This window comes from Necator americanus, chromosome II (genome assembly GCF_031761385.1).
Source record: "Necator americanus strain Aroian chromosome II, whole genome shotgun sequence".
Lineage (NCBI taxonomy): Eukaryota > Metazoa > Nematoda > Chromadorea > Rhabditida > Ancylostomatidae > Necator > Necator americanus.
The window spans coordinates 33,658,372-33,683,254 of NC_087372.1; the positions used below are offsets into that span (position 1 = coordinate 33,658,372).

Here is a 24,883-nt window from a genome sequence, read left to right on the forward strand (position 1 = left end):
ACTAGCAATTATCTCGTTGTTCGAAATATCAAGTCGGCAGTAGCAGGGTATTCATGTTGACCATAAAGGATAAAGGATAACGTCTCTGGCGTAACAATCCACTTGGGATGCGCCAACGCGTTCCACTGCAATTCGTAATCGTGGTGGATTTAGATGGCGCGTTGGCCCATACAATGACTTGCGGGGGCCAGCCGATGATCAAATTAGTGTTTTTATCCTCCCAGAGAAGTCTGGTACCAATTTATCGTCCCCGGAGGGATGAAAGGCTTGCTTCGTACTAAGGCGGTTTAGAACCATCGACCGTGTGGCTACAACGGACCTCTAACAGACTGCGCCACACCCACCCCTTGATCTTGACACTAAATAGTATAAGGATAAAGTCACTGGCGTATCAATCCACTCGGGATGAAATAATACGAAATATATACAATGATATAATATGATCATGATCATGATCATGATACATAATAACGGGCTTATTCTGTCACGTGCGTGGTACCAGTTTATCGACCCCGTGTGGGATGGAGGCTTGTGTTTGCGCTAGTGCGGTTTACCCTCGACCGTGTGGGTCGGCTGTACCGACTGCGCATGAAATAGTGTAAATAAATGTAAATGTGTATGCGAATGTGTATGTGTAATGTGTCGTGTCTGTGCGTGTGTGTTCGTGCTTGTGTGTGTCACGTGTGTGTGTGCGTGTGCGTGCGTGCGTGCGTGTGTGTGTCAGTCACGAAATTCGAAAAGGGAGTCCACCGGCGTCGAGTTGTTGCCTCGATGCCAGAAAGCTATAAAATGGGGTGCGACGCGTCCACCGGCGCCAGATTGGCGTGCCGGTGCTAGATACCAATAAAAAGGGGTGCAACGGGTCCACCAGCGCCAGATAGCTATGATATGGTGTGCGACGGGTCCCACAGTGTCGGATTGGTGATCAATAACTTGGTGTGCATGTCGTAGAAAGTAAATGGGATCTTTCATAGCCGTTGCCACTGGGCGCGTTGTTTTTCACCTTTATGACTCCTCCGCGTGTCTATTTCCTTCTCCGTTCGCCTCAAGATGGTAGCATGCCTTCCTCGTTATCCTTATCAGTTGGATAAAGTCTTTCATGTCATTTTGTTCTTAAAATCATACCTTGATAACTCTTGGAGGGAAACAGGAGGATGACCCAAATTTCGAGTAATACTTTCAAATTATGTCTACATTATATTGGTATCGACGGAGTGTTTGAAGCTAAAGTTTGAATATTCTCCAAATATAGAACTGACGCGGTTAGAAAGAAAACTATGGAACCTTTTGCATTTATACATGATAAAAAAAAAGATGAAGGAAGATTGTTAAAGATACACTAGTTTAATTTCACAGAAAAGGGCACTAATATTGATTTTCGTTGATCAGTGAAGGGGAGCGAAGCGAACACCACAAAAAGTCTGAAGTCCGGCTTTAGCCGGACGTTCAGACTGGTAAATAGATAAAAGGGATAAGGATACAAAATCAGATTCGGACATTTTTGAAAAGTAGTGATGACTCCTCCAGCAGTAGGATTACAGAGTCATTCCACAACGCCTATATTTCTAAAAAGAGCGAGTTGAACTGTTGTTAGTTACAAAAACAGATTTGACGTTTTGCTAGATGTTTGTAGAAAGTACTCCTGCTTTAATTCTTCATTGACCACTGAAGGTTGGCTGAAGGCGGAAGGTGTAGAAGTCCAGCGCTAGGCAGACTTCTACATCTCTTGTGGTGCACGCTTAGTCTCGACCAGATTGGTAACAAATAACTCGGCGAAAACGCGGCAGAGGACACGCTGGGAGGGTCCTCTTTCTATCTTCCCTCCTTTCATGGAATCACTATTGAAGTATGAGCGCATATAGCAAGAAAAGAAAATGGTGGAAAAGCTGTGTATGTTGTTCACGCCCAGAATATCATCCAGTACATCCGTTAGTACATCGGCATTTTGTACCGCAAATGAGAGAAATATTTGATCCTTCCCTTTCATTCACTCATTGAATGGGCTAAGTAGCATTCAAACGTAAGCTAGCATACTTTGCTAAATTTCACATTTCCACCAACATGAAGCAAATAAATGTGCGGAATGGACGGCTCCACCTTTAGTGCTTGATATCAAAATCGAATTTCGAAGAATATGACGAAAAGTTTGATAGTTACGATAAATGAACCTTGATAACCTCAACACCATAAGCGTTTGGCGGTAGGAATCACTTTTCTAGTGAGTCGTTTTCAAAAGGTTCACACTCATTTTAACCTTATTCCTAACTCGCAGCAAAGTAGCGCCACATTTCAGATATGGGAGACCAATACGGCAAAGGCGCAACAGGAATGCCGTCTCTTATGCCACATCCTCCTCCACCTCCGCCTCCGCTACCTCCGTTTCCACCTCTTCTACAACCTCCACCACCTCCACCGCCTCCTCCACCGCCACCTCCACTGCCTTTTCAACCGCCTCCTCCACCACCCCCTCCACAACATACGACAATACCTCCACCTCCGGATGTACATCCACCTCCACCTCCACCTCCGGATGTACATCCACCACCACCTCTAGGAAGCCCTGGAGAACCTCCGCATCCGAACATAGGAGCAGCAGCGGCCTACGAAAACATTGGCCCAACCTCTGGTATGCCGGAACCTCCTCCTCCTCCCATGCCGTTTACTGGTGCCACGTGAGTAAGAGTAATCTCTTTTCAAATCTATGTTTTGAGAACAGTAGATTTGTTTTGGGAAAAGTAACACTCTCAATTGAGTATAAATGATATGGATGCATCAAATCCAGCAATATTTACATTGTTCACTGAGGTTTGCAATCGTCGAAGATGTTGTGTCAGCGAAACGCGTTAACTCATCGGTAGAACCGGGTACTGTGCCCACTCAGATCAATGGGATCGATATTAAAGAAAATAAGTTAGCCACTGGTACGACTAGCAGGACAAAGTGATCCTTATAGTCGAAAAACTAAAGAAAAAAGCGAAAACTACAAAAAAAACAAGACAAAGGAACACCAAAACGTTAAAAAAACGTTAAAAAACAGCATATACTATCTATTGTTAGCCTATCCACTAGCTATTGATAACTAGTATTACTAGCTTTTATCACCTCATCGTCCTATCGACTAACGTCCGCGGAGCGGTCGGACATGTGCTCAGGGCCTCCACGATCATAACGCAACTACCCGACACAATACATTCTACGACGACTGCAGCGCGCACTTTTTAAAGGAGACGGTGCAAAGAGTGATCAACATATCATTTGCGCCTGGCTGTTATTTTCGTAGACAAATCCATCTGTGAAGATTTTGCATTGTTTTTGACTCGAGCATTAAAAGCCTAATCAACTTCTGCGAGTGGAGTTCAAGCAATATTATTGCCCTCTTTGAAGTATAAGTAGCGTTGTCTTTCTTAAAATACGAAATTTCAGGGAGTTGGGATCTATTAAAGAGCTTGAAAAAGGTGATTTCCACACTGCTTTCTATTTCTACACATTCCATAGTTGGACTAATGTAATGACCTTCATTTTTTAAGTTAATGCCAAACCGAAACCAAAGATGCCAAAAGAGACGAAACATCGGAACGTGAGTGAGAGTGACTAATGTCTTTCTCATTACTGAGGTCCATTATTAAAGCTAACGCTCACTTCAGGCGCCTTGCCGCCACGTATTTTTCACCGCTGTGGGACTATGGTTTTTCCTCCTGCTATGGACATTCTTCCTCTACGCTCATGCGGTGGAGATGATAAACTTGATGCCGGTGTTCGGCTTCATGGCTCCGTCTGATCTAAATTCCCTGCGAGGGTCCGAATAGAGAGTAAAATAACTAGCGCTTCATCTGCAAATTCTCCAATTGATTTTAAAAAATCTCTCGAAGGTAAAACCTTGCTTATATTCGTTGCCAAAAGACTCAAATAAATCTTTTTAAGAAAAACTTCATAATACATCTAAAAAAACACAATAATTTCATGATTGTCGTAATCAAATGAGAATGCCTCGCCCGAGAAATATCTGGCACCCAAAAATAGCTTTGAATAAAAAAAGCATTCATATCCAAGTGGGTGTAGCGCAGTCAGTGAGATTTCCGGCAGTGATTTCATAAGCGTTTCACAATCGATGGTTCGAAATCGCCGTAGTGTCACCAGAGCTTTCCATCCCTCCCAGGAAGATAAGTTGGTGCCGTAGTGTGTACCCTGGGAGTACAAATACACTGAATTGAAATATCGGCTCGCCCCCGCAAGTCATTGTAAGGCTGCACGTGCGTTCATAAATCTCAAAACGATTCTGAATTGAAGTCGAACGCCTTTCCGTAAGAATTGACCTATGCCATACACTTAAAACCATCACCCCACAAATCTTGGGTGGCGCAGGTTTCAGGTGGATTGTGCCTATACGGGGTCGTAAATTATGGGGAGGAAGGTGATTCCGTCAATTTCTTCCTAATTGCCGTAGAAAACGGCGCGGAAGATGCGGCTTCGAGCGTTCCGGGGCGCTATTTTCTACAACGACTTCGATTGGAGCGCGCCAGCCTTGTGCACGCGCCACATCTTCCGGACCTTTTTTTTACGGCAATTGGGAAAAAATGGACGGAATCACCTTCCTCCTCACAACCTACAACCCCGTATAGACATAACCCACCTGAAACCCGGTCAGATTCGTGGGGTGGTGCCTTTAATCCTTCATCCTTTATGTATTTTGACGCTCCACTCTGGTAAAATGATTTGTTAGGATAGATAACATACACCACCGAGCTGTCAGTCAAGGACAAGAGACAGGGCATTTCATTAGTTATAATGAATAATGATAGTTATGGTGAATGATAATGATTTTAAAGTACTTATTCACTAAACTTGATTTCCTGTAGACATTTTTCTTTAGTTACATATAATAAGGTCACAGTCACGTATATTACAATGCTCTTGGCCGAATTTCGTCCACCTTAAAAAGAAAATAGTGCAATATTACGAATAATCTGGACATAACAACTACCTAAAAAAAACAAGGCAGAAATTTGGAGCATTTTTTTTTCCAAAAACTGACTGTGACTGAAATGTCTGATATAAATATTCTCACAGAGATCTTCAAAAACATCATTACTATTCAGCGGATTATTACCAAAGAGTACGAGGACTATAAACGAGTTAGCGTAGGCGTTTTCGCATATTTTCAAGGTAATACGCATCCGGAAACCAATATGTGGACCACTTTTTATATCACACAAGGCCAAGACTGTCATATTCTTGAATAAGACAATGTTTTGGCTATTCCTTCTCAAATTTAATACTTTTGAAAGACAAAATTGTAGGATGAAACGGTCATACTCTTTTTTTTTCTAGAAAATTTCGGATTCATTCACAGTTTTTACATTTGCCCTGAAAAGAATCCAGTTATCAGGATATCAAGGATTTTAGAGTTAGTATAAAAATTAAAATTGTACTAAAACTGAAAAAAAAACTAAAAATGTCCCAGCACTTCCGCCTTTTTGCGTTTTTCTGCATCTTTCCTTCAGAAGAATATCGCAGAAACTTCCAACTTGACCGCAACCGTAAACTTAGGCAGAAAAATTACGAATGACAGCCTTAGAAAGACAAAAAAGGACTTCATGGATTGATCAAATTAAAATTTCTCGGAACTCTAAGGTTATAGGAGCTCCAAGGAAGGAAATGTTCACGAAACTCCTGAGATTCTTGAAGAAAATAAAACAGAACACCATTTCAGGATAATACTTTACACCTTCATTGCCCCCATACCTGGGACATTGCGACATTCCCGTATAGTAGGTTCAGAAAGACAAGAAGCAAGGTGCAGTTGAGTAAGCGGCTGCGTCCGGCGCGCTGGAGCGTAGCCGCCTAAGCTAGAACCATCCATCGCTACAGCGCGCGCGATGGTCCCACCTCGATTCCTACACTCGATTCCTACGCTTCGCCATGTCGCTTCGAGCACAGCCGCTTACGCAACCACACCGCGCTTCACGTCCTTTTGATAGTACTAATTTTGTTACCATTTTATAAAGTAAAAATAGCTAGAAATGGTGTTTACTACAAATAAATAGTGTCGCAGTAATTTTATTTTCTGTTTAATAAAATATATGACTTAGGATTAGGACAGAATTTGCAACGATGATGTGCTGGAAAAAATAAAAAAAAATGGAAAAATCAGTGCCTGATTAGACTGGAGTGTCAAGGATTAATAGTGTTGAACAGGTTTGGCGAGAATGTTCCCTACTGTTCATCAGCACGTGGTTACAAGTAATGAATGAAACAAGAAAACGAAAAAAACACACAATTATTAGTCATTAGGAAGAATTTGTATTGGAAATCTATTCTTTTTTTCTCCTAAAAGCATTGTTTCAATCAAAATTTTGCGTTTATTATTTCTTTCTGCGTTGTTATTTCTTCTCCACAAACCTTTATACCACTGTACTAGGCGCCAACTAACTAATTGATAGAGAGAACGAGTTTCTTCTCTTTTTCTTTTCTTTAAAAGCAGTGAAATATTTTTAGGAAAAATTCTAAAATGTCAAATGTTCTATTCTTGACGATTGAGAATAGATTTTCACTGATTGTTTGATTGTTCTATGATCACCGTACGTCAACACATAGTATATTTAAAAAATCGACAACTAGAAAGACTTGTTTCCTGTTCAAAACCTGTTATTCGGTGCCCTTTTTCGTAGTCTATACAGTAAATTCCGGTTATTTTGTTTTTCTTTTGATAAGCACAAAATTTTCTACACGACATAAAGATGTGATGTGACCACAAACACCTACATATACCACAAAGTCGCCTATTTTCGTTGCAAACGTTACAAAACACCTGAAAATGTTCAGAAAACACCTTTTCGCAGTCATTTTCCCCGCATAAGATAGTGACAGAACACAGGACAATGTGAGAAACGGTTCTGGAATCTTCATTCATCGTTGAGTGATCGGTGATCAGTAATTCCAAACGTCATTCTCACGTTAGTATGTGAATTTTTTGAGCACTCTGATCAAATGATATTTGATTAAGGAATACTAAACTAAAATAAAAGTTGCCATATTTTCACGAACATCCCTCTAAATTTCGCAAAATATTTGAAGTTATATTGATTTATAAATCAGGTACTCTCTTGGTTAATTTGTAGTTTGTGACAAAAATATACATTACTATGTGATTTCTGATCACTCTGACCACTACAGCTACCCTTTGTGAAAATAGTAACGTCCATTGATTTACAAATTTACTATTTAAAAAAAAAACTAATAACCTGATCTTTTCCTGGGTGAATTCAGTGGTGGTCCCTTGACAACAGTTCCCTTGATCCCTCGATATGTCGAAAACGGTCCCTTTGTGTGGTCCCTCGGCAAGAGTTCATCCACGCAAACAGTTATGACGTAATCAAATTAACTATTATAGTTTAAGAAGGAAATCCTAGGCGAACTCTATAAGTGCATGGTGACTCTACTGATCAAAACTAGTTCTGCGGTCAGGACATTATCAACCATACCCTGGGTAAACGATGACTCAATGACGAATAAGGTTATTGAAGAAAGATATTCAAGGAAATAGAGGAATTACGGAAGAAGATACCCTCATAAGAGGCAAAGAAAGACTAGAGCCTCTCCCTCTCTAGGTCTTTATTTCTTAACGTTATTACAACAATCAGGGAGCGTGTGATACAGTAAGAGATCCACTGTCACTGCACGATTGATGCTTCGAAATCGCTTCAGTGCTGACTAAGCCCTTTGCCCTTCCGAGTCAGAGTGTTTTATTCTTCCGGGTAAATCCGTACCAAAATTGTCTGGGAGGATAAAAACACTGACCTGATCCTGGCCTCCGCAAGTCACTGTATAGGGCTAGATACTCGTTCGTAAACCCTTAATGATTCTGAATTGAAGTGAACGTGGTGGCGCATCCCAAACGGAATGGTACGCCAGAGTTTGGCGCTCAGGACAATATCAAAATTATTCAGGGTAAACGGTGAATCAACGGCGGTGGTGTGACATTATCAAACGATAAACAAATAAATACAATCAATGTGAATACTTTGCCAGATACAAGACCCTGGAATTGTTCTGGCTTTCATGAACTACTATCCATACATAACCAACCATGACGTGAATTTTCTGGTAGTTATTCATAAAAAGGTCTTCCACAACTGGATATTTTTTCGACTTCGACCGTATTTTTTGTGGTTGATATCAGCATTTTATGGACCCCACCTCTACTATTTAGAAGTTCAGGATTAAGGATGTACTCGTCCTTTGAATCCGTTGATATCAAAATCCCTTACCTATACGTGCCGAAGGTATTCTGTCGATGAGACGAATTTCTTTATATCTTCCAGATTTCAGAAGTCGATCGACAACAAATCGTCCGGTTAAACCGCTAGCACCTGTTACTGCTATAACATCCATACGAGAGCCTAAATTATTTTCTTTTTTAATAGAAAAAATAATTTTGTTTATGTAACGAAAAACATAGTAGCATATGTAAATAAAGCAAACGTCGTTGTTTTGAAGGTGAATTTTATGTCGCCTTGTACGGACACTACAACGGAGAACAAAACGATTGGCCTTGAAAATCGGCTCGAGAATACTTGGAGTGTGTGATGTGAATCGGGAAGGTAAATAAGCACTACGTGCACTTCACTTAAGATCTCAAAATGACTGTCTTTGATACGATTCAAACTGGAATTGCAAGTCAACTTTTATTGTTGTACTTTGTCCTAATCGCTTCAAATGGCTCCTAAGCACAAGGAAAAGACGGTTCGTAGGATTTGAGCGAGGAAATGTAAAAAGTAAAGTGTTTGTGGAAAAATATGTTTAGTTCTTGGACATTTCCCCCTATTCAATTCTAAATGATTGATTTCTCTTTAATTAGAAAAAATAATTTTGTTCATATAACGAAAAACATAGTAGAATAAATAAGGAAACTTCATGTTTAACATATAACAAATTCTCAAATCACAAAAAACGCTAAAAATTCTTAAATAACAACAAATCGCTGCAAAAAATTCTCCGATATACAGTATTCCGGATAATTTTAATTTTTTGCAAATCTTTTTTTTTCTATCAGGAATCTATCAGGAATCTATCTTCTATCAGGAAGCTGTATTTTGAAATTCAGCCGTTCAGCACTGTGAACGCAGAAATCCTCGTTTTTCTGAAAGACTGACTGCTAGCGCTAAAAATGGCTCCAAAGATTTCCATGGATTGTGATAGCATAGTATAAAAACTGCAGGGAAACCACAAAAAACTAGAATACTTGAAAAAAAACAGATTTCAGCTACAAATTTCACCATCAGGTATAAAGGCAGAATTAAGTGTTAAAAGGGATAAAGCGCTAAAGTGGTGCGTGGACGAGTTTCCATCCCCAACTCATCAGTATTTATATGTATACATCAACGTGAAATAATAAATCCGGTGTCCCTTGACAACAAAACTTAACCTAATAAAGAGTTTTTTTAGAGCTCTGAGAAAACATCTTACTCGAAATTGACAAAAATTCACCGAATAATAGAGTTTAAAATTAATTATTATATTATCTTTTATTTAGTTACAAAATAAAAGAACAAACTAAACCAGTTAATTTACAGCACAGAAATTAACTATCAATTGGTATGTTCAAGACAAATTTCAGGTAAGGATACTGTGGTTAGAGGATGGTGCTACAACTATGTATACAGATAATGTTTATGGTAAAGAGAAATGAACATTTTACATTATTTCGTTAAAATGTGAAAATGGCGTATATGTATGTTTGTGATTTTTGGGAAGGTTCAAAAAAAGAGAAAAATCACTTAGAATTACTGGAACCTACATAGTTCTGGTTTGTATGAAATAACAATGCTAAATCACAAAATCATAGAACAGGAACACTTCCGCTGAAACATTACCAGGTTCTTCAATTCGAAAAACAAACTCTAGCCATTTTCTCCTTCTTATTCCCATATGAGCATCATAATTAAAGGAATTTTTTAAAATTATTAACACTAAAATGTGAGAAGGCATATATTTGCAATTTTTGGGTAGATTTTAAGAAAAAAACCAGTTGGACCACCTTCGAAATTTCTGCTTTTATTCAAAGAACTGACAATACGATGTTGTTAACTTTGCCGAATTTTCTTTCTCAATGAAATTTGTCCGTTCCAAAGAAAGAAAAGAAAATAAAACAGAAATGGAAAGAAAAAGAAAATAAACTCTAATTAGAGTTATTTCCCTTATTTTAGCCTTTATCTCATCTTTTTTATATTTACCAATTTATCTTTATCTTTATACTATAATATACTATACTTTAATAATAATATATATAATATAATATATAATATAATATACTTTAATAATCCCACAAATGAATGCTTTGCAATCGAATCGCTGTGGTTCAAATCGCTTTGATCTACATTTTGTAACTTCTGCAAATTCTTACAAAGCTAAGTTTTTAAATAAAGTATTGTTGAAAAGAAAAATTAGAAAGGGTTCGTATCATAACGTCAAAAAATAATTTTAAAAACTCCGAGAAAGACAACGAAAAGACGATCCATAACCCACCAATAAATACCATTATTTCAAATAAAACCCTAGGTGAAAGGTTAGAAAAAATATCAATGGAGTGCGGTAGTTCAATGCACTTTACTTCACGAACAAAGGGTTCGACAGGCGAAAGAGTAGAGATCCCTCCAACCTTTGAGTTTCATAGTAAAAGGATCCGAGAAGAGACAGAAACCGGAAACTTTCTTTAATTTGAAGTTTTGTTGTGATTCTATGCACATTTAGCAGCTTAAAAAAATTTAAACTTAAAACTTAACTTTAAAAGAACTTAAAACTGAGAAAGTGAATTTTTAGCACAAAAAAGAACTTGGCATGTGGTCTGCATGGATCTATTTGGAGTGCGAAATCCTCTCCTATGTATAATGGGATACGCCTATTTTATTTATGATATTTATTATTTATTATATCCTCGTTATTAAGATAAGGATTCGTCTATAGTGATTAAGGCGCGTAATAGGTCTTTAGTAATGGCACCATAGAGGAGAAGAACATGAAAAGAGCCAGCACTGTCCACGAATACAATAAAATCGAAAGCATGAACACGTTATGGATAGATCCGAACTTTGCAATATGTAGATTTACATCTACGATCATAGTCAAGATTGGGTCATTCAGAGAGATCGAGAGAGAGAGAGAGACAGATGCGTAGAAGCACTTCTCGAACAGTGTAGATCCGACGAGATCTCGTCTGGATCGCTCGTTCGTACACGAGTATCCGTGGTCGAGTCGTTCTTCGTCATAACACAGACAGACAAACAGACAGACAGCGCTGTGATGTCGTGATGTGACTGGTTCTTCTTCTTCTTCTTCACGTAACACAAGCATTGAATAGGCGTTATCTGACCTTCATCTCATGTCAAAAAGTACTACAAAATCACAAAATCGCCGTACGAGGTAACAAAGTACACTTTAATCGACAATAAATCACAAGAGAAGACGGTAATCTTAAATTTCAAGATAAAATCCACAAAAATTGGCGAAAAAAGGTATAAAAAACTCGGGATGTTGGACGAAAAAAAGGCTCACGAAGAAAAAGAACTTGACAGAAAAGTATTCAACGATCAAACTCATCGCAGCTTCCCATTTAAATATTTATAGGACGGTAGATAAAATCAGTTCGACCTTCATCCTCATCATCATCATCATCATCATCACATTCACGCGTTCACAAACATCTTCGACACAGGTTTGGCTACGATGTAGTCCCTAACTGTGTTGGACCTTGTAGTGAACTTTGTACAAACCGTTCTTCCCCATCAAGGACAACCTTTTTCTTTTTTTTCACGTTCCACTACATTTCCATTACCTTCATTCCATCAATTTGTTCTTAAACGGTTTACTTTGATGCTAGAAAAAACGTATTCGAGAAAAATAAATCCAAAAAATAAATATTGATATGTAAAATATTCCAAAAAATAATAATGAATAATAGAATAAATAAATACATAAATAAATCCAAAATTCTGTTGATATATAAAATATTCCGGAATAATTTCGTTATTTACATTCAATTTACAGTAATATTCTGCGAAACTTGAATATTACTGGAAATTAAATGTAAATAATGAAATTCTTTTGAGAAAAAAAAGATGGAAACGTTTCGACGTTGACGTTCCCACCTTTTCGCCATTTTCGAAACTTTAGAGACGATTCGAGATTTTTTTTCATGTTGTGCCAAATGCGTTAGAATTTCTCGACTTCGCTGTAATGATGACATTGCGGAGAAAAAGAAAACAGAAAAAAACCCCAATACATTAGGAGAACGATTATTTATCTTACTATCCTTTTTATTTTGTATCTTTCTATCCGTAGATTCTTCTATCTATTCGCGACCCAGAAATTTTTAGTGCCTCGAAGACAAACTATCACAAAACTGACGATGTTGGGGTTTCTTCTTTTGGGGGAATATAGGAACACAGTTATAGGGATGTAGATTATGAATACAAGCGTATCCCCAGTCAATTCCCCCACAATCGTCCTGAAAACGGTGTTTGTTCCCACGAGGTACGTTGGGACGAACCACCTTTTTACACGTTCCGGTCCTGTCAGCACTTTTTCATTAGTTCTACTTGAATGATTGCGGAAGAGACCTCACTGGTCTTCGACGCTAATTCGTGGACGTGGTGGGTGCTAAAAGGTGGAGAGTTTCCAAGTATTCCCGTAGAGACAAACGCCGTTCTGAAGGGTCATTAGGGGAAAGTTGAGCTGGGTCACTCTCATGATCGTAATCTACACCTCGAACTCTTTATTTCCCCGCAGAGACCTCAACATCGTGAGTTTCGTGACACACTGCCTTTAAAGGGGACTCTCCAACCTCCATACCTAACGCTTCGACCTCTCGAGCTCCACGAAACAAAAGTCTAAAGCATTTACGTGGACAGGAATTGTCTGTATCCGAGAAAAGCGAAATCCTCCTCAAAAACCAGATAATGAAAACCATCACATTATCCGCGGTTGCTTAGAAAATTTCGGAAGAAAACAGACGAAAAAAAGCTAGCAAACCCTTATATACCACGATAAATTTTAAATAACAGTAAAAGCCTTCGAAGTTATTTTCTGCTAACTGATAAACTCGTTGGAGTTCAAAACACCAACACTTTAAAGCTTTAAAAAAGCGGGGTAAAATTTGTACATTACGTTTTCTCCTGTCAATTTATTGCAGAAGAAATGTACATAGGACACCTATCCGCATTTTAACCCCAATTTCCATAAAATCACATGATTTGTAGTTTTTATTTGAAGTAGTACTGGATTGCAGAAACAGTTTATGTATTCCCACGTCACTCAGCCACTAACCAAAGCATTTGCTGGATGTGCATAAGAAAAGGTTTGGCACATTTAAATTTTATGCTTGTTTTATGCATGTTTTTTTCTTATTTTATGCTTGTGAAAACAGTTTAAAAAAACATGATCTAGTGCACAAGGGGCACACAAGTATAACACGTTCCTTTTTGAAGAATGAAGAAATTTTTGAAGAAAGAAGAAAATTATTGTTTTCTACATCCATGTTCCCATTAAACACTGTGTAAGTACAATCAAATTAATCATATTTTTATTTCAAATAAAATCTGATATACATACACATTGATGCAGTACCCGCATTCGTTGCGAGAACCACAAAGCAAATGTCCTATTTTAAAAGTGTATCAAGGCATAGAAACTTAGTGTATCGGGCATCAATCCACTACTACTAACCTACCATATTCCGTCATTGGTTTCGCTCACAATAAAACACGTATCCGTTCGTCGTCTTCCTAAAAAAGTAGATTTGTTATATCTTATTTTAACACTCTTTACTATCCTTGATGAAAATGAGTGCTTTCAAATCTCTTTTAAAAAAGTTAACCTTGTCGAATTCATCAAACCTGGCCTTGGATATGATTTCGCTAAGCAACTCACTCCACCTTTTTCAGAAAATTTCTATTTTTGGTGCCAACCAGTACATTGTTCTCTAAAGATCCTCCGATTCTAGTTGGTCGTTTGCTCGGCGGTAGTTCATCCAGAAGCCGTCGCGCAAATATTCCAAATCGTTCGTGAGGTAGTCTCTTCGCCTTCAGCGCATCCACTTGTCCTAGTAATCCCAAAAATTTCGTAATGAAATGACGAAAGTTAGTAACGTTGCGGTTATATTTCACTCGTAAATGCATCGACAACAACTCTTTCACCACAAAACCTACTAGAAGTGAGACGGTAACGACAACTAAAGTATTTGTAATGTCCTATAAAACAAGTGGGCTGAACGAAAAAGAGCGAACTCGATAAATCTGAATCCTCGATACTGTCAACCAAACCGGGAGCATAACTGATCATCATGCTGAGAACGTCATCGGGTGATAATTCCTCATCCTTCCCATGAGCTCTGAAATCGCCCATGCAACACCCTTATAGGAACTGTGGACACTAAGAAACCCTCCAAAAAGACGGGCCGAAGCATGCTTTCCGAGTTTATGTGAGGCAAAATCAGCCATCGCCTCACATTTGTTGAAGAACTCTAGAAACGTACGACTTGCAAAAGACATCTGTACATTTTTCCCCACTGTTTTCTGAGGGACAATCCGTGGTGACCGACATGTCAGGGGGAATACCGACGAATCGCTTCAGGCGTTCAGGAAAACTATCCGACCTAAACTAGCAGAAATCAAAAGCCGTGTTTCATAATTGAGTAAAAACAAATGGTGACAAAAAAAAAAACAAAAGAAATTCCCTATGTACCTGTACAATGGCAGAACCATTTCCTCAGCAGATTTTTCCCTTATTGGCGTTTGTGTGGACTGATTGCAGTACTCTTCAACGCTACCGGACGGAGTTGATCGACCTTGCTCTTCTACACCAGTGATCGTCCTCCACTTTCAGGAGCATTATTAATGATAGACATACCTCTTTCTTGTTGACTAGGTGCAATAACATCTTTTCTTATTCGAGCTAACAGCTTCAACCGCATTTGCTCTTCTTCGTGACTCAGCACATGTTCTTGAGAAGAGTTCTCTTCACTTGGTCTGGTTGAAGAACCGCCAGACTGTGAAGCGTTGCCTGTTTCTTCAACTGGTGAACTATCATCGTTTTTTTGAGTATTTTCTGTACTGCCATTAGGAAGACGCCTAGGAATTTCAAAAGGACAAACTCAAAACTTTGTCATTTGAACTAACAATGATTCGCATGTGCATCAAAGTAACAGTAAAACGCACTTCGGAGACAAGTTCACCCTCACAATAAAACTCTGAACTGTTTTCGCAATAACCAAAAAAATGTTCCCCAAAAATTGGAGAACGGAAATCATAAACGATTTTGCTCTAATTTCTCTATAGGGGTTCCTCTTCTTCTTGCAAAAAGAAAATGGACAGCAATCATAGAACTATTACCACTCGTTTTCTAACAGAAGATCCAATTTGCATTCCTCATAGCGCTCAACAGCACGTCTTATAGAATTTCGGCGTTGCATCAAAAGTCGACAACCAGTTCTCTCAGCGTCAATGTCAGCTTCAAGCTCAGCTAGTTGTTTCTAAAAGGCGAATAGTTCATTGATGTTGCATCTTATATTTTGGAGGTTTTGAATCCTTCATTAAAGACATCACCGCACGAATCTGAGGTGGCACGGATTTCAGGTGGAGTGTTCGTATACAGGATCGTAGATTACGACTTCGGGCGTTCCGGTGCGCTATTTTCTACAAGGAGTTCGATTGGAGCGCGCCAGCCTTGTGCACGCGCCGCATCTTCCGGGCCGTTTTTACGGCAATTAGGAAGAAATCGACGGGATCACCCCCCTCTCCATAATCTACTATCCCGTATAAGAATACTCCGCCTGAAATCCGTACTACCTCAGATTCGTGGGGTGATGACTTTAAGCATAACTTCTAAGCTAACCTTGAGCTCAGTTCTGCGTAACAAAGAAGAATGCAACAATGACATCCTCCTCGATATTTGACTGTCCAGTTCGTTCAATTGCGACTGATTCTCTCTGTGCAGAAGAATAAGATGAGGATGGAGAAAACTCTTAACTTTATAACTGCTACAAACCTTAACATCGATTCCAACGACGACAAACTAGAACTTGGTGGGCTTCTCAAAGAATAATATTCTTCTGATACACCCGAATCATCCAACTAAAAGAAATGATGTTTTCACTAATAAACAAACACAAACATCTTTACATACCTTCCTCCTCTTCGGTAATCCTTCAAAAGAGTTGCGTCTGTTCTCTTCTGTGTTACTAAAATATTTCTAACTTGTTAATTGTAAAATAGTATACAAACTGATTTTAATCCAATCTTCTGATTTCCTGATCTCTAGGAAGATCGGAAGAAAAAGACAAAAAAAAATTAACCAACCTGCTATCTTTCAATGTAGATGAAGCATATAACTCAGAATCCTTCAGTGCATTCCATGTATTCACCTCACTTTTTGCTTGCGGAAACACATTCTTAACATCGAATTTTTTTCCCTAAACATACGAATAGCGAAGAGAACTTGACGTTTTCACATCACCATAGGATTAGCCAACCTCTTCGTTAGAACACGTCGGTTGGTTCTGCGTTTCTTCTTCAGGACGACCATCACATGACGCACTACTGCTCTGGGCAGTACTCTCGGCAAGTCGTTTTCTATGTTGGGTAACCTGAACGGGTCTTCAAAATGATACAACGCGATTGTAAAACCTACTGTGTTGTTGCAAAAATGTTGCTTAAAACACCTATGAAAACTAGGAATTAGACCATACTAGCAATTAGAGATACTTTCGTTAAAGGCATCACCCCACGAATCTGGGGTGGTACGGATTCCAGGTGGAGAGTTCCTATACGGAGTCGTAGATTATGGAGAGGAGGGTGATTACGTCCACTTCTTCTTAATTGCTGTAAATGGCTCGGAAGCTCGCATGCACGAAGCTGGCGCGCTCCAATCGAACCCGTTATAGAAAAAAGCGCGCCGGAACGCCCAAAGCCGTATCTTCCGGACAGTTTTTTACAGCAATTAGGAAGAAATGGACGGAATCATCCTTCTCTCCATAATCTACGACTCCGTTTATGAACTCTCCACCTGGAATCCGTACCATCCCAGATTCCTGGGGTGATGCCTTTAAGCGAAAACTATTTGTTTACGCTGTTTACGGATAATAACCGTAATTTTCGGTAATGTGAAGGTCTGAAAGGTTTTGTTACATTGAGAGGATAAATTGGAAATGAGATGATTCTCAAGACTCTGAGAGAGGATAAGTGTAGACCGCAATTAACGGTTCAACTATCTCAGTCATTGTTTCGCGTGAGTCACCGAAAATGTAACCGTACTCGCATCATTACCTATAGGATGCTACTCACCTGATTCAGCAACATTTCTCGCAACTGCGCCTCGTCTGAATCGGAAAACAACCGATGTCGAGGAGATGCAATGCCTGAAAACCATTTTATGTTGGAAGATTGATAAACAACAATGTATGAATATGTATGATTGTAAAGCTAACAACCAGAAAAATGTAAAACTTCTTCTGAGAAGTATGTTGGAATCAGGTTATCTGTTAAAAATGTCGCGTGCCAATATTACTACTATGAGCCTAAGTAGTTCTCTTTTTTTGCTTGTTGTTTGCTTGCCTTTTAGATGTAACCAGAAAAGTGGAATTGAGCATGAACACGTCTACAATTTCTCTTCGACCTGATGCTCACTTAGCGCCTTGCCACATGGAAAATATTTCACCGCTCCCCGGAAACCCTTCCTTTATGTAAATCACTCGCGTAAAAGGCACGCAATTTATAAAAATCCTTTACTGAGAGAAGAAAAAAAAACAAGAAACAAACAACACCTCTATCGTCTACGTGTTCGCAATCAGATACGCAACTGGAGCGGGATGATTCGACGTCCATCCCAACGTCTTCATAATTATCTGGGAAATGTTCTGTAGAAATTGGTGGAGGAGGAGGTGGTTCTTCCATATGACGAGCGGATCCTGCTTCAGGTCGTTTATAAGAAGACGTGGTTGCATCGCTCATTCTCGTGTTTGAAGACAGCTGAGCAACTCGTGCACCTCCTTCCCGTACTTGAACAGTTATGGATGATGGATTACATTTTTCCAACATCCCCACGGTTTGCTGTAAAACCAAAGTAAAAATGGCAATAAGGAACACTTACTTCACCATATATGTGACAAGAGAAGAATGATTCACAAAGATTGATTTTGTGGGAGAAATATCGCATTGAAAACCTGTGCTTCGATGATAGACCTCTCTATAGAATATGAGTTAGAGAAATGATTCCCCTAACATTATCACAGAAGTGTGAAATTGCAAAGATCGATAAATCGCTTGGCTGGAATCCAAAAGATAAAATAACTGCTTAGGGACAAATTAATGTACCTTATGTCAACGCAGTTGTTAATTGCTACTCATCACCCAGGGGCAGCAAAACAACATTTAAAAAAAGCAGCTCGCAAATGTAGCTCTCCTACTAGCCTTTTCTTCGGTACTTGAATACTTCCCCCAAATGCTAGTCGAAATTCCCCTCTAAAAATTTCCATGGAACGATTTCTGATAATTCCTTTCTACAGCTGTGCATGTTTTTAGTTGAGCTGGCTTCATACCCGTCCATTTGTACTCACATAGAACTTCACGAGCGAAAGGGGGTAATTTATACAACATTCTTATTGTTTGAGAAAAAACAGAAAAAAAAAACAAAAACAAACTTTTGGTTGGTTAACATATTCTAGAGACTACATTACTGATGCACAAGAACTCCGAAGTGCAACAAATGGATTATAAAATTCCATAAAAACAAGAAATGGAATCTTATAATTCATTAGTCGTGCGCGCAGTTTCCATGTCATATAGTCCTCATATTTCAATTCATATTTCTTCATATTTTATAATTCATTTACGGTGCATCTGTGACGCTTAAAAAAATCGATAATTGGTTTCCGCAAACTCACCGGAAATATTGGAGGTGCGGGAGGTGGTGGTAAAATCAAGAAATCATTATCTCCATAAAGTGGCTATAATTGAAGTATTCAGTAGAGTTATTTCATTATTTTTTAACAGCAACACACCATCGGGATTGGATTAGGAGGAGCCGGAGGTGGAGGAAGGGGGATATCCGTATCAGCGTTAATGGTTTCTGATGTGAAATTTCGAATAGATATACGCGGAGACGGACGAGGTGTACTAAAATATACAATTTTGAATCTCCTACACAACTTATGCCAGTGCTTGTACTCCAATGTCACACGTGGAGATCAATAACGGCATAGACTATCCACATGGAAAACAAGTTCGATTAGTTCGACCACATGACCGATCCACTCATGTATTTCAACAATGGAATTACCTTGAACAATTTTGCGTAAAATGAGAGTCTTCGGGCAATTGTAATCGTTCAATAAAAGGTCTTGTCTCTGCATCTGGCTTTTCGCCACTACCTGAAACTTTCGTAACGTAAATAGGTAATAAAGACTGTATGTACTCGAAAATTTGAAAACCCACCGCTAAATCCGTTCACGGTAATAGAAAGATGGGGGCGTGAATCTCGCACTCTTTTGATGCTTCGATTTTCTCCTGCATTAGCGGATTTCGACGTGTCCACAACTCGTTCTGCTGTCGCCTTATGCGCATCCTTGGAAGTAGTGACAACAACGCCGACACTATCAGGACCTTAATGGGCAACAAAAATAATAAGACGAATTACATATAAGAAAGGATTTAAATCAATCAATTCAATCCAAGGATTTGGTAGTTTCTTCTTCGTTAACAATAAAACCAAGCAACTCACTACGTCGTTCAACAGGAAGCGTGATTGACAACTCGGGAACAAGCTGTTTTAGGCCAGCTAGTTCATTTTTCACTTTAGTAGCATCGCGGTCAGACTTCCTTGATCGCCGTGAATGAGTAGAATAAGTATTGCTCGAACCTCTGGATTTGTGTTCTCGTTCTCTTGATTTGGACACTAAGAATAAATAAAGTAGATGAAGCATACGGCTTTACGGAACAAAAATGGTAATCTTTCTCACCTAAAACCGTGCTCTTTGTACTTTTACCAGAGTTCAGATAAGTGCGAGGAGTGGAATGATGTTTACCGTTCTCAATCGTTCTGATAGAGCTTCTCTTGTCTACGGACCTTCGCTTCGCCCTACTTTTCGAGTTCTCCCTCTTGCGACTCCGCTTTCGAGAGGCTGCGAAAGTTTTTATAAAAAGCAAAATTGAAGCGGTAAAAGGAAATTTCCATTACTTTATAGTACGTTTTCTTACAGTATGCTTCAACCAGATTTCGGTACAACTCACATAAATCAGCTTCTGGCTTAGACCTGGATGACGACAGACCTGATGACTCCGATTTCGGCAGCAGTGATGAAATTTGTGTTCCGGAAAGTGTGTCTGAAAAGAGTCCAGGCAAATTAGTTGCATCAGTAAATAATAAGTTTAGAACTAAACTACTTCACTGATAGTTCTGTTTTTTTTTTTGCGTGTTTTTAAGTAAAACGAAACAGTTATAAGAAAAGATCACAGATTGCACCATATTAAGAATTTACGGGAATGAACAAGATATCTATTAATATCAAACACAAACACATAGTCCCACTGGTTCAACAACTGTCACAAGAACTTGTTGATCACTAACTCAACGACAGGTGGCAAGAAAATCGAAATATCTTTTGTTTTGTTTACTGGAGTTATCATTGAGGCGCTTAGTAATTTTGTGATGCCTTGGCAAAAAAAAGAAAACCTAAGAAACTTAAGGAACAGTTATTTCACCGGATAGTTTGGTGGTGAACACTTGCGAGTCTGCGAGGAAAGAAGAAGACATTGTTGCAGGAGTTGGAATTATTATGAAGAAAAAGATTCTTTCGAAATCGGATGCAAAATTTATGCACAGATCGATTGTATGGATGAGCATAAACATATAAAGCATAAACAGCAGACTTTAGAAGAATCAAAACAATAAGAACTTTTCTATTCAATTAGTAAAAACAAGAAGAGAAGTAGGATCTTAAATGCTGCCGGATCAGCTACATCCGACAATTTTATCTTTAAATGTGCGCTGATTCATGAATAATCTGTGAACCAGCTATGTGTATTCCATTTCAATCTCACCTTCGTCGCTAACTTCTCCATCCTCTTTCTCGACAGATTTCAACTTGCTTTGTAACGATTCGATCAAATTTAGGCGCATGCTTAGAGTTTCAGGATCTTCGTCCTCGAACTAAAATTACAAGATTGAACTGTATTATACGGAACTATTCAATAAAATATATTCCAAACCTCAGCTCTACAAATATACATTAAAGTTGGGGTAACTCAGAACGCTATAACTATAATTAGCGTCATTTACTTATATACATTCTACTGTCTGGTCAAGGTCAATTATTCAAGGCTGCTAAATGCCCGTAGGTTACTCTGGCACATACCTACTGGAGCGCTTCACGACCTTGCGGAACACGCTACACCTTGGACCGCAAACGTGATCACACAACCCACTATCAATAGGTAGCGTTGTAGGTAAATTAGCGAAATTAATTTGTCAGAAAAAATGTAAACTGAAGGATATTCTACCACTACCACACTTTTTATGAGTTTTCGTGAATCCAATTTAGTGCAATTTCATATCTAAAAAATTGGTTTCATCATTTACTTAGGGAGCAGTTTGAAAAACCAGGAAGTAATGACTGATGAAGTTCAAAAAAGCATAGTCAGAAAATAATGTGGTCAGGATTTGCTTCGGTGAACTTTTTCCTTTTGTATTTGAGGGAAACCTTACTAGCTATATGTAAAACATTTTGAAAAAATACTAGTTACAAGAAAACATTTTGGAAAAACATAGTGATCATATAATTCTTCTCAACAAGCAGTAAACGCTCTCTGATGGAACTGGAAATTGTCAGCAACTTCCTTTAATATCCAGAGAGTGAGTTATTCGATGTTAGAAGATCGCTTTTTCAAATTACGGGATCAATACTGCTAAACATTGTGCTCCTTAGCAATAGCGACAATTGTAAGTTTTTCTAAGCTAATAAAACATATATCACACGAATAACAAATATCTAATGAAAGATTGTAAAACATTTTTCAATTTTTTTAGTAGGAAATGTTGTTTACCGCACAAGTAAGTAGTGCCTGGCGCTCTCACAACCAGCCAAAAAAGCCAATATTCGTTTGGTAAATTTTAAAAAATTGTAAAACATGTAAAATAACAACACCATAGTTAAGCGTATGAGGAAAGATCTGAAAATGAACGAATCGATACACCTCTGTACGAGATCCACCGCTTTCGGCTTGTGCAATGGGACCCGAAATTGATGGCAACGTAGCGCCTGAGCAATGTGGTTCTAACATCTGAAACTCGTGATAAATTTCATCGAGCGTCATTACACAACACAAAGCTAATATTTTTTTAGCCTTTTATGCCTCTTCACTGTCGTTGATGGTAAAAACAATGAGAAAAAAAACTAAATTAAACTAGATGAATTTCCGTTAAAAAAACAAGTAGGTATTAACTGCAAGTAGGAAAAGATGAAAACATCTATATTTCCTAGGAGGAGGACTTAAAGATGTTTGACATTTAATTAGTCTGTCGGCAATGAGGATAATGAGAAAAAAAAACTAAATTCAATTAAATGAGCATCCGTAAAAACTGAAATACGTATTAACTGCAAACGGGAAAAGATAGAAATTTCTAGGAAAAATGAGCCCCATGATAGCGACCTTAAGAATATTTCACATTTGATTAGTTTGTCATTCCATCAACAATTACAAACTTTTCCTCACAGCAACCCCATCTGAAAACAACATTAAAGTCAAAAACAACTTTAAAGATTCAAGATAAGGCACATACATTTTTACCAAAGCACATTGCTGGTCAACATGGGCAAAATTTAGGGTTTCGACGAAAAGATATGAGTAGATTTTAAGGAGTGAGCTATTCATCATATTTTGCTGTCATGGGGAAAATGTCGGTGGGGGGTCACTCAGTGGCGCCCTTATTTCCCGAAGCTCTAACTTACTTTTTCCTCTTATTAACTTAAGTTTACATGTTATAAATCCTGTAAGACTAATGCTTAACCCTTAGAGCCCTAATCGATTTGATTACTCACTTCGAATTGTCATGACACCAATGCAACATTCACTCGGATCACTTACAAGAAGTTTTATAAATTATCATATTCTTTAATATACTACTATATACAGATCATTTGTAAGTATAATGAATAGATAGTATTGGCGAGCAAATTGCCCAAAAAGCATTGCCTCATGGTCGTTAAGAAAGCCCAACTTTTAAAAATACACTCTTTTTGCAGTTTTATTCTGCACCTTCTTGAATAGATGAGCGGAAGGAAAATACGTAAATAGAAAACTCAGTTATGTTGAATGAGAATTCCAATAGTGATCGTCGAATCTCAAACAGACCCGAAAAAGAAAACAAAATGATGAGGATAGAGACACCTAAAGCTGATCAAGAAAGCAAAAACTGAAAAAAGGAAAACCTACAAAGGCTTCAGCAATAATCCTATCTATTTCCTTCTCCGCACGTTCAGAATCGCTAGAATTCTCTAATGACTTAGATTGATTAACAGCTGGCTCAGAATGAAAATCTTCCTTTGCACCATCTCTGGAACAAAGTCTGAGAAGCGAAGATCAAAAAATGCCCACACTGTACCGGATACTGTCATGAAATCAAAACTCACTTGTTCAAAAGAGCCATGAAGCGAACGAAGTCTACTTGCTTGACGTCTTATTCTCTTCAATTTTGTACTCTGACTTACTTCTGCTTAATTCTTTGATGGCAATAAGTTCAAACTAATAGCAAATTAAATTGTTCCGTTGGAAACGAAACTTGATCTTTGCTCTCACATTCACCGTATGAGGATATGAACAAAATAAACAGTAAGAAGAGGGAACGACTATAGAAAAAGCTAAAATCTATGTGCATCACAAAACTATCGAAATAATTCGAGGAAACATCGATACTGCACCAAAAACTTTGTCGAGAATTCGAGAATTGCACGAAATCCCCACCGCATGACTGTCAACAAACGACCGTAATTTTGTCGTCAATTATGATGTAGCGGTCGTATTCACGTATTCTAAGGTATTTGCAATTTTGGGTCTTCTTCGACTCCCCCAGAATCCTACAACAATTTCAAGGATGGCAAGGATGGATGTACATAAGTGGAATTGAGTAAGCAGAGGAAGTAAAAGAAGTGGATTCGGGCGCAGTGTGAAACAGGGAAGAGGGAGAGGGTTGGTCCGCGTCACACCTTGGTGTGTTTAGCTCATGCATCGATTCTCCCAGGAGCAATGCTTAGGATTTAGGGTCCCCTGGTAGCTTCTAAGTAGCTTTAGCCCTTAGTAACCTTCTGTATTCCCCATAAGGATTGAATCCCTGCAAGCACCTTCCGCCGTGGAGCATAAATGAGGACATCTTTCAACCATAGGTTCATTCAATATAAAAGATTTTGGGGAAAAATGTAGTTGGGATCGGGGAGAGGTGACGCTATAACTTACTTTTTTTCTCTTAGTAACATTAGTTTACATGTCATAGATCCTATAAGACTAATGCTAAGGCCTTAGGGACCTGATTGATTCAATGATTTACTTGGAGAAACACTGAGCGTGGATCCCTACTACATTTTACCCAGATTTTTTTTTATGAGACACAAGGTCCCACAACTGACAATAGATGGAATTCAATTGAAATTTTCTTTCGAACAATCGGAGCTTAGAGTTGCTCTTCAGCTTCAAATGATGGAGGTTGATGAGATTTTGTATAGCCGTCGAGCAAATTTTCGTATTTTCTTTGTGATTTTTTTAAAGGAATGATGTGTCCGTCGCTAATCAATCCGCTTGGGATGCATCAGACATTTTGACTGCGGTTCGTTCGGATCGTTGAGGTT

At 38.6% G+C, this 24,883-nt stretch overlaps 3 protein-coding genes across 4 annotated transcripts; 1 reads left to right on the forward strand and 2 right to left on the reverse strand.

The window, feature by feature from the left end:
* Positions 1-2,295: 2,295 nt before the first annotated feature.
* Positions 2,296-3,806, forward strand: RB195_020321 (uncharacterized protein; the record flags this gene model as incomplete). The annotated part of the gene is made up of 4 exons (XM_064188562.1): positions 2,296-2,672; positions 3,424-3,455; positions 3,528-3,577; positions 3,645-3,806. The coding sequence occupies 4 exons, from the start codon at positions 2,296-2,298 to the stop codon at positions 3,804-3,806; spliced, it is 621 nt and encodes a 206-aa protein (XP_064044443.1).
* Positions 3,807-5,353: 1,547 nt separating this feature from the next.
* RB195_020322 (uncharacterized protein) lies at positions 5,354-11,349 on the reverse strand (the record flags this gene model as incomplete). The annotated part of the gene is made up of 3 exons (XM_064188563.1): positions 5,354-5,364; positions 8,268-8,399; positions 11,232-11,349. 3 exons carry the CDS (start codon positions 11,347-11,349, stop codon positions 5,354-5,356), a joined length of 261 nt encoding a protein of 86 aa, XP_064044444.1.
* Positions 11,350-13,745: 2,396 nt separating this feature from the next.
* RB195_020323 (uncharacterized protein) lies at positions 13,746-23,691 on the reverse strand (the record flags this gene model as incomplete). 2 transcript variants are annotated; one of them, XM_064188565.1, is made up of 25 exons in its annotated part: positions 13,746-13,778; positions 13,968-14,095; positions 14,280-14,383; positions 14,528-14,647; positions 14,737-14,848; positions 14,902-15,122; positions 15,384-15,523; positions 15,886-15,979; positions 16,039-16,124; positions 16,177-16,231; positions 16,350-16,441; positions 16,523-16,636; positions 17,334-17,407; positions 17,813-18,098; positions 18,932-18,994; positions 19,049-19,163; positions 19,327-19,417; positions 19,482-19,649; positions 19,768-19,941; positions 20,006-20,167; positions 20,277-20,369; positions 21,087-21,195; positions 22,239-22,325; positions 23,478-23,598; positions 23,675-23,691. In XM_064188565.1, the coding sequence occupies 25 exons, from the start codon at positions 23,689-23,691 to the stop codon at positions 13,746-13,748; spliced, it is 2,859 nt and encodes a 952-aa protein (XP_064044445.1). The 2 variants fall into 2 exon arrangements, with proteins under 2 accessions (XP_064044445.1, XP_064044446.1); XM_064188564.1 differs by having other exon boundaries at positions 16,350-16,462.
* Positions 23,692-24,883: the final 1,192 nt, after the last annotated feature.